The following is a 13,270-nucleotide window of genomic DNA, read 5'->3' on the forward strand; positions in this document are numbered from 1 at the left end:
GGAACAGGAGGTGACTTAGCTGTAAATACAAATAGCAGATACATTCCATTACAGCTGCACCATCATAGGTTTGGACAACGAGTTTCTCTGTGAAGTTAAACTCAGACATCTCAAAATTCATGAAGTCAAACACAGACTGCGCATCTCACCCTCTTTAACACATCAAAGTATCCCAAGAAATGTTCCTTATCATCCGCATACCTGACGATAACGGTCAACTGCAAGCAGACTGGTGGCACCATAGGTCCCAAAGCTGTGGGTAAATGTTAACCCCTGGGGCCTGGAGATTTTCCTTATATGTTAAGCGAACTAGGAAAACTCTGGACCCTATAAGGTATGACAGTGATTCATCCGTTGTATAAGGATTTGATATGGGCTATGATGAGACCAGTTTTTCCTCATCAGGTCACATGGTTTAAAAAACTCTTGAAAAGAACTCCTGGCCCTGGGGGGGGGGGGGGGGGTGAAAACCCTTTCAAACTGCAGCTACCTTATATTTGTTGATATACATTTAGACTAGATTATGAGGGGGATTACCTCTAACCAGACATATAGACAACAACTGATAGACAATATAACTCACAGGGCAGAGCTTGCTTTATGCATGTTTGCATCATGCAGGCCTATGCAACTGTAGGCCTTACAAAAAAAATGTACTCACATCTGTCATCACTATTATGTTGAATCATTAATTCCAGTTAATCATTTTGGATAAAAACATATAGGCAGCCTAGCCAGCCCAAATTTGAATATAAACTAAATTTGATCACATTGACATTTTCTCCTGACACACAAATGGACTATAAATACATAGCATTGATGATGTGGGTGTTACTGACAAAAAGCACATGGCTGAGCTCTTTAATCACCAGGATTCCTATTTGACTCAGCCATGCCTCCTTGCCCGTCCAACATTTCCTCATCTCCCACCCCTTTTAATGCGACTATTATCCCCGATGCTTCTCCCTCTTTTTTTCCCTGCCCCGCTACAAAGTTTCTCCCTGCAGGCAGTCACTGAGTCCAAGGTGCTAAAGGAGCTCCATAAAACTTGACCCCAAAATACCATCTGGGTCAGATGGTTTAGACGCTTTCTTCTTTAAGGTTGCTGCCCCTATCATCGCCAAGGCTATCTCCAACCTTTTTAACCTGTCTCTCCTTTCTGGGGAGGTTCTCAAGGCAGCCACAGTTAGTCCTTTATTTAAAGTGGGAGATCAAGCTGATCCTAACTGTTATAGACCTATTTCTATTTTGGCCATCAGATTTGCCACCAATGCTCCTTATAGGACACATCGCTGTACTCTAGAATCCTCTGGTCATCTCTGTATACCCGTTGCAAGACCCACTGGTTGATGCTTATTTATAAAGCCCTCTTAGGCCTCACTTCCCCCTGGCCTATCTGAGATATCTACTGCAGACCCTCGTCCTCCACATACAACACCCGTTCTGCCAGTCACATTCTGTTAAAGGTCCCCCAATGCACACACATCCCTGGGTCGCTCTTCTTTTCAGTTCGCTGCAGCTAGTGACTGGAACGAGCTGCAACAAACACTCAAACTGGACAGTTTTATCTCAATCTCTTCATTCAAAAACTCAATCATGGACACTCTTACTGACAGTTGTGGCTGCTTTGTGTGATGTATTGTTGTCTCTACCTTCTACCTTCTGTTTTCTGTGCCCAAAAACGTTTGTACCATGTTTTGTGCTGCTACCATGTTGTGTTGCTACCATGTTGTTGTCATGTTGTGTTGCTGCCTTGCCGTGTTGTTGTCTTAGGTCTCTCTTTATGTAGTGTTGTGTTGTCTCTCTTCTTGTGATGTGTGTTTTGTCCTATATTTCTATTGTATTTATTTAAATTCCAGCCCCCGTCCCCACAGGAGGCCTTTTTGCCTTTTGGTAGGCCAGCATTGTAAGTAAGAATTTGCTCTTAACTGACTTGCCTTGTTAAATAAAGGTTAATTAAAAACGTTACCAATTAGTTTAAGTTGACCAGATGGACAAGGCGCATAAGCTATATGCTCTTATTAGTAGCCTACAGTTGATCAGACTGAAAAATAGTCTCATTTTCAACCCATACAGAATGTCAGATTTCTAATGTTTAGGTGTGGCCTCGGCTGCTGCATAACATTTATGTCATGAATTTTTGCTTGTGTCCGTCCGGAGTGATTATGTGTTGTCGTCTTTGCCAAATAAATACCGGAGCCTCCACTGACACACATACATACCAATGTGCACGTACACACAAACACACACACACACACACACAGACACACACATACCCACACATTGTATTTAATCGTCATCGAACACCAGATTTCTTTCAATGATGTGCTTGAAAGACTACCCGATATTGGCGAGGTGTGTATGATCGTACACACAAGTACAATAATCTGTTGTAATTGAAAAGTGCCTCACCTTGCAGCAGAATAAGGAACAAACAACCATAAAATGTCTGATGTTTAGGCCTCCGGGGATGGCGGAGCGGGCTATGGCACTGCATCACAGAGCTTGAGGCATCACTAAAGACCCAGGTTAGAGCCCAGGCTGTGTCATAACCGGCCGTGACCGGGAGTCTAATAGGGTGGCGTCCGGGTTAGGGGAGGGTTTGGTCGGGAGGCCTTTACTTGGCTGGCTTCCGGGTTAAGCGGGTGAGTGCAAAGGAGTGTGGTTTGGCGAGTCATGTTTCGGAGGACGCATGACTCGACCTTCGCCTCTGCCAAGCCCTTTGCGTAGTTGCACCGATGAGGCAAGATCGTAATTAGATTGAAAAAAGGGGGTAAAATACTAAAAAAAATATACGTTGATGTTTACACACACAAAACAGAAATGACTGAAAGCATATAACTATGTGCAGGGGCGCAACTTTGGTTTTAGAAGTGGGGGGGGGCATAATTATTTTTTTATTTTTTTGTCCAGTCGGATAAACACTCCAAACAGCCTATCCGACCGCTCTGAGGCGTTTGCATGGTCCTGAAGCACGTTGTTGCCTCGCTTTGTAGCGCATTCCAAAGATAAAACTGGGATGGACAAAAATGCAATGTCCCCCCCGTCCCCCCCCCCGTTCCCAGTGAAAGTTGTGCCCCTGTGTATATGTCAAAATAAACATGTTTGACTCATATGTACTCAGTATGCCTTCACAACATAAACTCAGTTATCAATATTGACCACATTCCGGGAATGCAGTATGGCACGCTCATAGAGAGACTTCTGAGGGAAACTCCCCTGCATCTTAACTCTGTGGTCTTGAGCTGTGGCTTGTAATATGTCTCCTTTCATCAATCTTCTTCTGTTTCCCATTGTTACGGTTTCGTGTAGTTTGCAGTGCAGTGACGTTACTTCATCTCCTGTATCCTTACTGTGAACTCGACGTCTGTCTGTGGAGGATTCCATTGCAGTTCGGTGAAAGGCAACTCGGCTCTTAGGTTCTGGTTCGCTCGCCTTTTGCGCTTTGTATTGCTGTCGCCTATTTTGTAATCCAGATGGCATTGATAAAGGTTACGGATGAAATCCTTCCCTGAGGTTGAAGCTTAGTGTGCATGTGTGCGTGCACACGGCAGCATATTTTAAACATGATTTACTGTTTCAATTTGAGTTTCCAACCAAATAGCCAAATTGTCTTTTGCAAATGAAATCCCCAAACCTCGCTTGGCATCAGTGGCCCAATGTGATGTGAGGGAGGGAGGGGGGTGACAAACAGAGGAGGGACAAGAGAAGGGGAAGAAATAAAAGAAGGAAGATGATTCATTTTGCAGTGTGTGTGTGTGTGTGTGTGTGTGTACTCACGGCGTAGCTGACATGTTTGAAGTATTTAAAGATGTGGACTTTAGACTCTGATGTTTTGCATGTCTTGTTGTCATGTCGACAGACACGGTTGGCGAGTACACCCAATCTAGTATTTAAAAGCCAACACACTCCAAACCATTCAACTGTCTGCTGTTTTAGTCTACAACCACTGTTTGACTGTGTTGGTCATATTGTACACACAAGGCCATTTGAGGCTATGCACAAGGACAGCTCTGACGCCTCATCAAAGACAAAAGGAGAGGTAGAGGAAGAGGGAGACAGAGATTGACAGACAGAGAGAGGCTGAGTGAAATGGCAGAGAGGGAGAAAGAGAGATTGACAGACAGCGAGAGAGAGAAAAAAAGAGAGATGGGCAGTGTGATGAGCCAGGAAGAGATTGAGAGTGAGTGAGAGAGTACAGTATTTGTATTTATTATGGATCCCCATTAGCTGCTGCCAAGGCAGCAGCTACTCTTCCTGGGGTCCAGAAAAATTAATACAGTTCGACAATTTTAAAACATTGCAATACATTCACAGATTTCACAACACACTGTGAGCCTTCAGGTCCATACTCCACCACTACCACATATTTACAATACAAAATCCATGTGTACGTGTGTGTATAGTGCATATGTTAATTATCGTGTGTGTATGCATGTGTCTGAGCCTATGTTTGTGTTGCTTCACAGTCGCCGCTGTTCCATACAGAGAGAGAGAGAGAGAGAGAGAGAGAGAGAGAGAGAGAGAGAGAGAGAGAGAGAGAGAGAGAGAGAGAGAGAGAGAGAGAGAGAGAGAGAGAGAGAGAGAGAGAGAGAGAGAGAGAGAGAGAGAGAGACCAATGTGACTGATAGCAAACAGACTGTATGTAGTGAGCATAGCCTTGCTATTGAGAGGCTGCCATGGGCAGACCTGGCTCTCAAGAGAAGACAGGCTATGTGCCCACTGGCCACAAAATGAGGTGGAAACTGAGCTGCATTTCCTAACCTCCTGCCAAATGTACGATAGCATAAGAGAGACATATTTCCCTCACGTTACATGGACCTAAAAATAGTTGGAAAACAAATCAAATATTGATAAACTCTCATATCTGTTATGTGAAATACCGCGGTGTGCACTCACCACAGCGAAATCCGTGACCTGTTGCGGCAATAAGGAAAGGGCAACCAGTGGAACACAAACACCAAAGTAAATGAATCTGTTTAGTTATTATCCCTTGCCATTTGTACTTCTACCACGTGCACTTTGTAACAACACTGCACATAGTTAATAATATAACATGTCAAACGTCGTTGTGAATGTAAACATTGCTTCTCATGCCAACAAAGCCCCTTTGACTTGAATCGAAATATGAGAGAGAGAGGGAGAGATTGAAGGACAGAGAGAAATGTGTTTAATAAAACCGCTCGGAAATCCTAACCTAAACAGACCCCCCCCCCTCCCCAGGGCTTGAAATAACCCCGGTTACATCCAGTGTTATCCATCCTTGTTTGAGTCATCTCCTCTACTTACCCTGTATGATTGAATCTCCGCCAACCTTTTATGCTCAGGGCAAAGTCTTCAAAAAAGAGCTGGCACACAAAGTGCTACAGCCACATACAACTGTGTTCAAGGTAGCTACGTTAATGAACTCGTCTTCTTCTGATCTCTTCTCCTCTACTTCTTCCAGAAGCTTCAGGTAGAACATGCCATTAGGCACGTATCAGCTTATCCTCCCAAATTGCAACTTTGAACCATTATGAGGGTAAATCCCAAAACCAATCTTAGATCAGTATATAGGGGACACTTTGTCCTAATCCTTTTGAAGGTTATATCCTTTTGGAGCTTTTTGTCCTCCCTCCGGCTAGGGGTGTGCCAATGTGTGGTCTTATTGTAGTGTTCAGTGTTTTCCAGTTTTAGCACACGTATTGCATTGTCAGAAGATGTCTTTAACCCTGTGTGTGTGTGTGTGTGTGTGTGTGTGTGTGTGTGTGTGTGTGTGTGTGTGTGTGTGTCTACAGGTCACGGTCTATCAGCGGAGCGTCCTCTGGTCTCTCCACTAGTCCTCTCAGCAGTCCCAGGGTAAGAGTTTGGTTGTCCCTTACCACCCACTGGCCCACCCGGGGCCCACACTGCATCGCACCAACTCACCTCACCGCTAGCTCTGCTGTGCTGTGGATGTCACCGGAATGCACATACTGCTATTCACTCGCTACGGCCGCTCATAAGGCTATACATAGGGCAGCTCATAAGGCTATACATAGGGCAGCTCATAGAGGAATCCATGGTAAAAAACCTCTCCGAAAGACCATCTGACATGAAGCTTGGATAATCCTGTCATGAGAATAGTGCAAAGCTACCAGCCACTATACCCTATGACAGCTTATGACTAGGGCCCTGTGGTGTGGACAATCATGTCACATGACCTGGATTTGAACTGTATTTAAAGCCTTTTGTTCAAACACTGTTTTTATTTTGTATGTCAGATGGTCCAGCACCATCCTCAGACAATTTCTTCCATTTTTGATGTAATTCTATTTCTGGAAAAAGTTTCAAATAAAGGTTCAAATCTATGTAATGTGACATGATAGCTCAAAACACAGGGCACGAGTTATGACACCTGACATAACGCTGATATGAGGTATTAGTGTGGGTCAGAATATTTTTTTTACGGTTTATAATTCATTAATGGGTTGTACCATTTGTTATACTGTAATATACTGTTGGTTACCACTGTTGTCATATCGTTGTTATGACAGAGCTATGTAGGCTGTATGTCATAGGGCTTCTTGTGATGTATCATTGGATCCATGTGAGGTCTCATAAGGGCTTAAGTACTGATGAGGCAACCCCATCGTTCTTGTTTTAAAGTTCTTAATTCCCACAACAGCTCATCAGATTGCAAACACATCCATTATTATAAATCCTATATGTGGGATTTGGTGTTCACTAAAGTCATCTTCGATTAGGGAATACACTGGAAAATGCTGCCATGTTATATAAGATGACTGTAAAGGTTAGGGCTACAAATCAACTAGCCAGCTCTTAGCTAGCATGCACAGTTCCTCCATTCTTTTTTACTATGGCCATGCATTTTTAAAGCCAGCCCTTAGCGAGGACACAAACATGCAGTCATCACATATTCTGCCTCTTCTTGCGGGAACTGTCTGTGTTATGAAGGATTCTGTAGAGGTTTCATAGTTGAGGATATTTCTTTCTGGCAAATATTTATATCGCAGCAAACCCAGCAGGGGTTTTGTGCCTAAATGTTGCTTCATATTCTTTTTTTTTATGAGTGACACTGTAAAGGTCTTTGTTCAGATAGGGGTGATGCCATTTTAGTCCTCCTTTTTTAAAGTATAAATATTGTGCCGATTACGTAAGGCTACATGTTATGTCACACATTGATGGGATCACTCTACTGATGTATATGGGGATTAGGGTTTAGGAGTGTAATTTCACCTTTAAACGTTATAGCACCCACATGCACGCACGCGCACACACACACACCACACACACACACACACACACACACACACACACACACACACACACACACACACACAGAGACATACACACTCACGCGTTATATTTAACGAGGATCACTTCACAAAGGCAGTCGTCATAAATGCTACATAATGCTGCCTTCATAATGCTGCCATATGAGTGACACAACAAAAAGCCATTAAACCTTGCATAAACCTTTAATACGTGGCAGTTTTCATAAGCTGTAATAAACTTTCATGTCTTGTCATGATAGTTGCTATGTCATTCATACCACAGCATTGTGCATGCAGAATGGCTGCTTTCCACCACTCTGGAAGCTAATGCAGTTAGCTTTGGATGCTGTTTCAGTTGCCGGTTTGGGTTTGGCTTCATGAATGCTTGTAATTTTCTACACTTCTCTCCCCCCATGGTGCTGCTGCCTCCTGGTTGGCTGGTTATGCTAATGGCATGTTCTTCTTGTCTTTCTTTCTGCACTCTCATCACTCTCCCTGCCTGTGTGTCACTCGCTCCACCTATCCTCTCCTTGTCATGTCATTTCTTACTATATTTCTGTTTTTTTTTCCTGGTGCCTTTTCATTGCAATACACCATTATTGGCCTGTGGTGTTTTCTATATATGTCCCCTGGCTTATGGGCGTGGTCTCTCATTGGCTGCCTGCGCTGTCAATCTAACGGTGCATGTCCAATCGCAGCCGGTCCGGCGCTTCTTTATCCCGCCCCAGTCGCCAGACCTCTGTCAGTCGCCCAACTGTAGCCCCACCCATTCCCCAGAGTTCCGCCTTAACCATAACGGGGTAGGGGGGGCCAACCGCGTGCACCCACACCCGCTTCCAAACTCCTACACGCCAAAGATGGGGTCCCCCCTGATGCACCCCCGCACACAGACCCTCCCCGCCAAGCCCAAAGTGTCTGAGAAGCCCCTTCAGACCACCAGGTCCAACCCCCTTCCCAACTCAGCTGACAGCCCAACCACCCCCAAGTCGGAGCCCACCTCCCCCTCCTCACCCCTGGGCAGCCCCCCCTACGTCCCCAACAGCCCGCGGCCTCGCCGCCACCCGCCCCTCACCGTGCCCCCCAAGCTCTCCATCCCCCTGTCGCCGGCGCCACCCATGTCCCCCCTCCACCGGCACCGCCTCCACCCTGACCACAACGGTCACAAATCTGTCCCCACCATACAGGTGACTCCCCACCCCTCTCCGCGGGGGAGCCCCCTCCCTACCCCCAAGGGCACTCCGGTGCACACGCCAAAGGAGAGCCCGGCGGGCACCCCTAGCCCCACGCCGCCCCCCAGCCCCTCCATCGGCGGGTTGCCCTGGAGGACGCGTCTCAACTCCATCAAGAATAGCTTCCTGGGCTCGCCGCGCTTCCATCGCAGGAAAATGCAAGGTACTGGACTGGACTGGGGTAGGAGACTTGTGGAGGGGGACGAGAGGTGAGGGAATAAGGCAGGATTTCCACACACACTCACGGTGGGTGTAGGAAAAGGGACCCTTTGGTGGCTCACAGCTACAGTACATCCTTCTGGGCTGCGTAGATCATCCCCAGCGCAAGGACGTGCTGGAACCACCTGGTCAAGGGGATTGGTCGCCATGCGTTTTAAAATCCTACCTGTACACGCTTCTGGTGAACAGTAGAACAAGTCATACTGCCCTGTTAAGAATATTTCACACTCTCCCAGTAGAGTGCTAGCATTAGCGCTTAGCACAGGGTGGATTTCTGCCTTCACCTCAAGAGGGTTAACGGTAATCGTCCTGTCCTATACGCTGTGATGTAATCTTGTTAAACCAACGGGGAGGTGTTCTTCATGCTAGTCCCATTCAATTCTATATGATTGGTCATATACATTATCAATCAACGGCTATTCCATTCCCTAATGAGAGGAGCAAAGATGAAAATAATGGTTGTTTGTGTTATGAAGAGCGCATGGCGTCAGAGCTTTACCGTTAAGATTGTACTCATAGCGTGCAAACTCATATATGTAATTGGAGAAACTGTAGTGTGTGTTTTTCTTCTTCTAATGAGTGGTATACCACTTTCATGCCCGTAGGTAGGTTGCCATGTAATATGTGCTGCACGGTGACAGATCATTTCAATCCTCCATTACTAAGGGGCGGCAGGTAGCCTAGCGGTTAGAGCGTTGGGACAGAACGCTAGAGCCAGCAAGGTGGAAAACTCTGCTGTTCTGCCCTTGAGCAAGGCAATTAACCCCCACAGCAACTGCTTCCCGGTTGAACGCATTCAGTTGTGCAACTGGCTAGGTATCCCTTTCCTTTCCCTAACATCATTTCTACAACTTGAAGGGATATTGTCCAACTTATCCAGAAGAACCTTTGTAGATAATGGTATTACAATGGTAAAAGACCAACCAATTTATAAGCAAGATTACGGAGGAAAATATTTTTGGCTTTATGTTGTACTTATGCACAATATAGTATTCATGTACATAGAAAAGATCAAGTGATAAAAAAGATAATAAATAAAACCCTCTCAGATGTCAATCAAGCGATGTTGCCCATTTGTCTGACCTTTTCACCTTTAAAGGTCCAATACAGACGTTTTTTATCTCAATATCAAATCAATTTTGGGTAACAATTAAGTACATTCTTGTTGGTCTATGTACCTCCTGGTGGTGTCACCAGGTCGGCCAAAACTCCGTCCCACCAAAACAGGTTGAAATTTCAGGCGGCCTTTTCAAACAGCTCTCACACCAAAAGGGCAATCATCATCTTCACAATTTCACAGTAGTATTCCAACCTCATAGTGTGGAAATGTATATCAAACACAGAAAAATCACGTTTTTTGACTCCATTGGGCCTTTAACCTTTCACTTTTGACGTTGTTTTCTGCCTCTCTCCACAGTTCCCACCCAGGAGGACATGTCCAGCCTGACACCAGACTCTTCACCAGAGTGAGTGACCCAGGAAAACATAAATACAACGTTTGACAAACATTGAGGTAAAGAAAGAAAGTCACACCCCCTAGTTATGCTCCCAAAACCCTGAAGAAGGCACTGTGTACCGAAACAGTTGTTTGCCATATCCATTAAATGTTTGGGAGCATAACTAGAGTGTGAGACTTTCTTTCTTATTTATAGTTTACTCTCCTATAGTCAGCACCTCTACAGAACATTGTTGGGTTTGCGTCAGCTTATGCCTTTTACTAAACATTTAGAGGTCAAGTGTCATAGGGACCCGTAGGTGGTCTGTAGGTGTTCTTTCCGAGGTCTAACGCAAGTCTTCAGGAAAACACCTGTCTTTAGTCATATTCCAGTAGGCCTATTTGCTTATGGCCTTGCGTTCACCTAGTGACTTGTTTTTAAAATTATACAAGAAAAAAAAAGATTCCATTTGATTTGGAATGGCAAGCCAGACAAAGTTAAACAGACCTATTTATATAATGAATATGAATTATGAGGGCAGAAATGATTCAATATTAAAGCATTAGACCTAAAGGCTTCAGTCATACAAAATATGCACTTAAATCCAAACGGGTTCTTTAGCAGATTAGTATGTATGTCTCACCCCATGTTCAAGAATGGCATTTTTCTTTTTATTCAGATTACAACCTCTCACTTTCGGTTATTTGAAAATGAAAAATTCTCCAAAATATTGCAATTTTTTTAACAAGCCATAGAAAGTGTGTTGCAATTTCAGTTTATTTCACCAGAAAAGACAGAACAAATATTATGGTTAAACTCAAATATACTAATTGAAAAGAAAACATATATATATGCTGTATATATATTTTTGGAGAAAAACATTTTAAAAATGTTATAATCTTTGTAAATTATATCATAAATAGGACTGTTACATCACACATGTCTGCTCTACTCAAAATTACAACCAACTAATTGCAGCATTACTGCAAGAATGGAAGTGGAAGGGGGAAAAAGTAATTTGTCTGTCAGCCCTGCATTAAAGACCAAAATTGGTTAAAGAAAATTGTGATGAATAAAAAAGTATACCAGTTTAATTGAACCTCTCTAGGATAGGGGACGCAAGCGTCCCACTTGGCCAAGACCATGGAAAATGCAGCGCGGCAAATTTTAAAAAAATGATATAAAACTCTAACTTTCATGAAATCACTCATGTACGATACTCAATTAAAGCTACACTCGTTGTGAATCCAGCCAACATGTCAGATTTTTAAAAGGCTTTTCGGCGAAAGCATAAGAAGCTATTATCTGATGATAGCACAACAGTAAACAAAGAGAGTAGCATATTTCAACCCTGCAGGCGCTACACAAAACGCAGAAATAAAATATAAATCATGCCTTACCTTTGACGAGCTTCTTTTGTTGGCACTCTAATATGTCCCATAAACATCACAATTGGTCCTTTTGTTCGATTAATTCCGTCCAAAAATATCCAAAATGTCAATTTATTTGGTGTGTTTGATCCAGAAAAAAAGAGCATCCAATTTGCGCAACGTCACTACAAAATATTTCAAAAGTTACCTGTAAACTTTGCCAAAACATTTCAAACTACTTTTGTAATACAACTTTAGGTATTTTTAAACGTTAAAAATCGATCAAATTGAAAACGGGTCTATCTGTGTTGAATACAGGAAGACAACAAACCAACGCTACTTTTCAAGTCTTGCGCAACTCTCAACAGTGTTACCCAGTTCCAAGATGGCCGTACTTCTTCATTGCACAAAGGAATAACATCAACCTAATTCCAAAGACTGGTGACATCCAGTGGAAGCGGTAGGATTTGCAAACAAGTGCCTAAGAAATATAGTTTCCCAATGAGAACTCACTGAACAGACAGAGACCTAAAAAAAAAAAATCTGAATGGTTAGTCCTCTGGGTTTTCCCTGCTACATAAGTTCACAGACATGATTCAAACAGTTTTAGAAACTTCAGAGTGTTTTCTATCCAAATCTACTAATAATATGCATATCTTATATTGTTCGCATGAGTAGCAGGAAGTTGAAATTGGGCACGCTATTTATCTAAAAGTGAGACCAAAAAATGTGCAGCTGCAGAATAGTTGGGAAGAGATTTTGTATGTACCAATTCCATGGCACACGGTTTATGAACTGATATACCAAACTACACTGCATTCAAAACTTAGTTTTTCTATTTAAATTATTATATAAAATTCTTACAACCAATAGAATGTTATATACAGTTTCTTTGGAAAGTATTCAGACCCCTTGACTGTTTCAAAATTTTGTTACATTACCGCCTTATTCTGAAATGTACGATTTTTCCCCCCTTATCAGTCTACACACAATACCCCATAATGGCAAAGCAAAAATAGATTTTTATACATTTTTGCTAATTTATAAAAAATAAAACACTTAAATATCACATTTACATAGGGATTCAGACCCTTTACGGAGTACTTTGTTGAAGCACCTTTGGCAGCGATCACAGCATCACAGCAGAGTCTTCTTGGGTATGACGCTATAAGCTTGGCACACCTGCATTTGGGGAGTTTCTCACATTCTTCTCTGCAGATCCTCTCAAGCTTAGGTTGGATGGAGAGCATTGCTGGACAGCTATTTTCAGGTCTCTCCAGAGATGTTTGATCGGGCTCAAGTCCGGTCTCTGGCTGGGCCACTCAAGGACATTCAAAAACTTGTCCCGAAGCTACTCCTGCGTTGTCTTGGCTGTGTTCTTAGGGTCATTGTCCTGTTGGAAGGTGAACCTTCGCCTCAGTCTGAAGTTCTGAGTGTTCTGGAGAAGGTTTTCATCAAGGATCTCTCTGTACTTTGCTCCATTCATCTTTGCCTCAATTCTGACTAGTCTCCCAATCTCTGCCTCTGAAAAACATCCCAACAGCAAGATGCTGCCACTACCATGCTTCACCGTAGGGATGGAGTCAGGTTTCCTCCAGATGTGACTCTTGGCATTCAGGCCAAAGAGTTCAAGCTTGATTTCATCAGACCAGAGAATCTTGTTTCTCATGGTCTGAGAGTCTTTAGGTGACTTTTGGCAAACTCCAAGTGGGCTGTCATGTGTCTTTTACTGAGGAGTGGCTTCCATCTGGCCACTCTAC

At 43.5% G+C, this 13,270-nt stretch overlaps 1 protein-coding gene across 8 annotated transcripts in view; it reads left to right on the forward strand.

Annotated features, from left to right (window-relative positions):
* The window catches only part of LOC139411285 (BR serine/threonine kinase 2b), a 179,510-nt gene that overhangs the window by 143,368 nt on the left and 22,872 nt on the right, over positions 1 to 13,270 (forward strand). For 6 of the 8 annotated variants that reach the window (XM_071157365.1, XM_071157366.1, XM_071157370.1 and 3 more), the window contains 3 exons: positions 5,778 to 5,838; positions 7,955 to 8,648; positions 10,122 to 10,170. In XM_071157365.1, coding sequence (XP_071013466.1) covers positions 5,778 to 5,838; positions 7,955 to 8,648; positions 10,122 to 10,170 — 804 coding nt within the window. The remainder of the gene's footprint in view (positions 1 to 5,777; positions 5,839 to 7,954; positions 8,649 to 10,121; positions 10,171 to 13,270) is intronic. The other 2 variants (XM_071157371.1, XM_071157372.1) reach the window with 1 other exon arrangement.

The sequence above is a fragment of the Oncorhynchus clarkii genome, chromosome 6 (assembly GCF_045791955.1).
Source record: "Oncorhynchus clarkii lewisi isolate Uvic-CL-2024 chromosome 6, UVic_Ocla_1.0, whole genome shotgun sequence".
NCBI classification, from domain to species: Eukaryota; Metazoa; Chordata; class Actinopteri; order Salmoniformes; family Salmonidae; genus Oncorhynchus; species Oncorhynchus clarkii.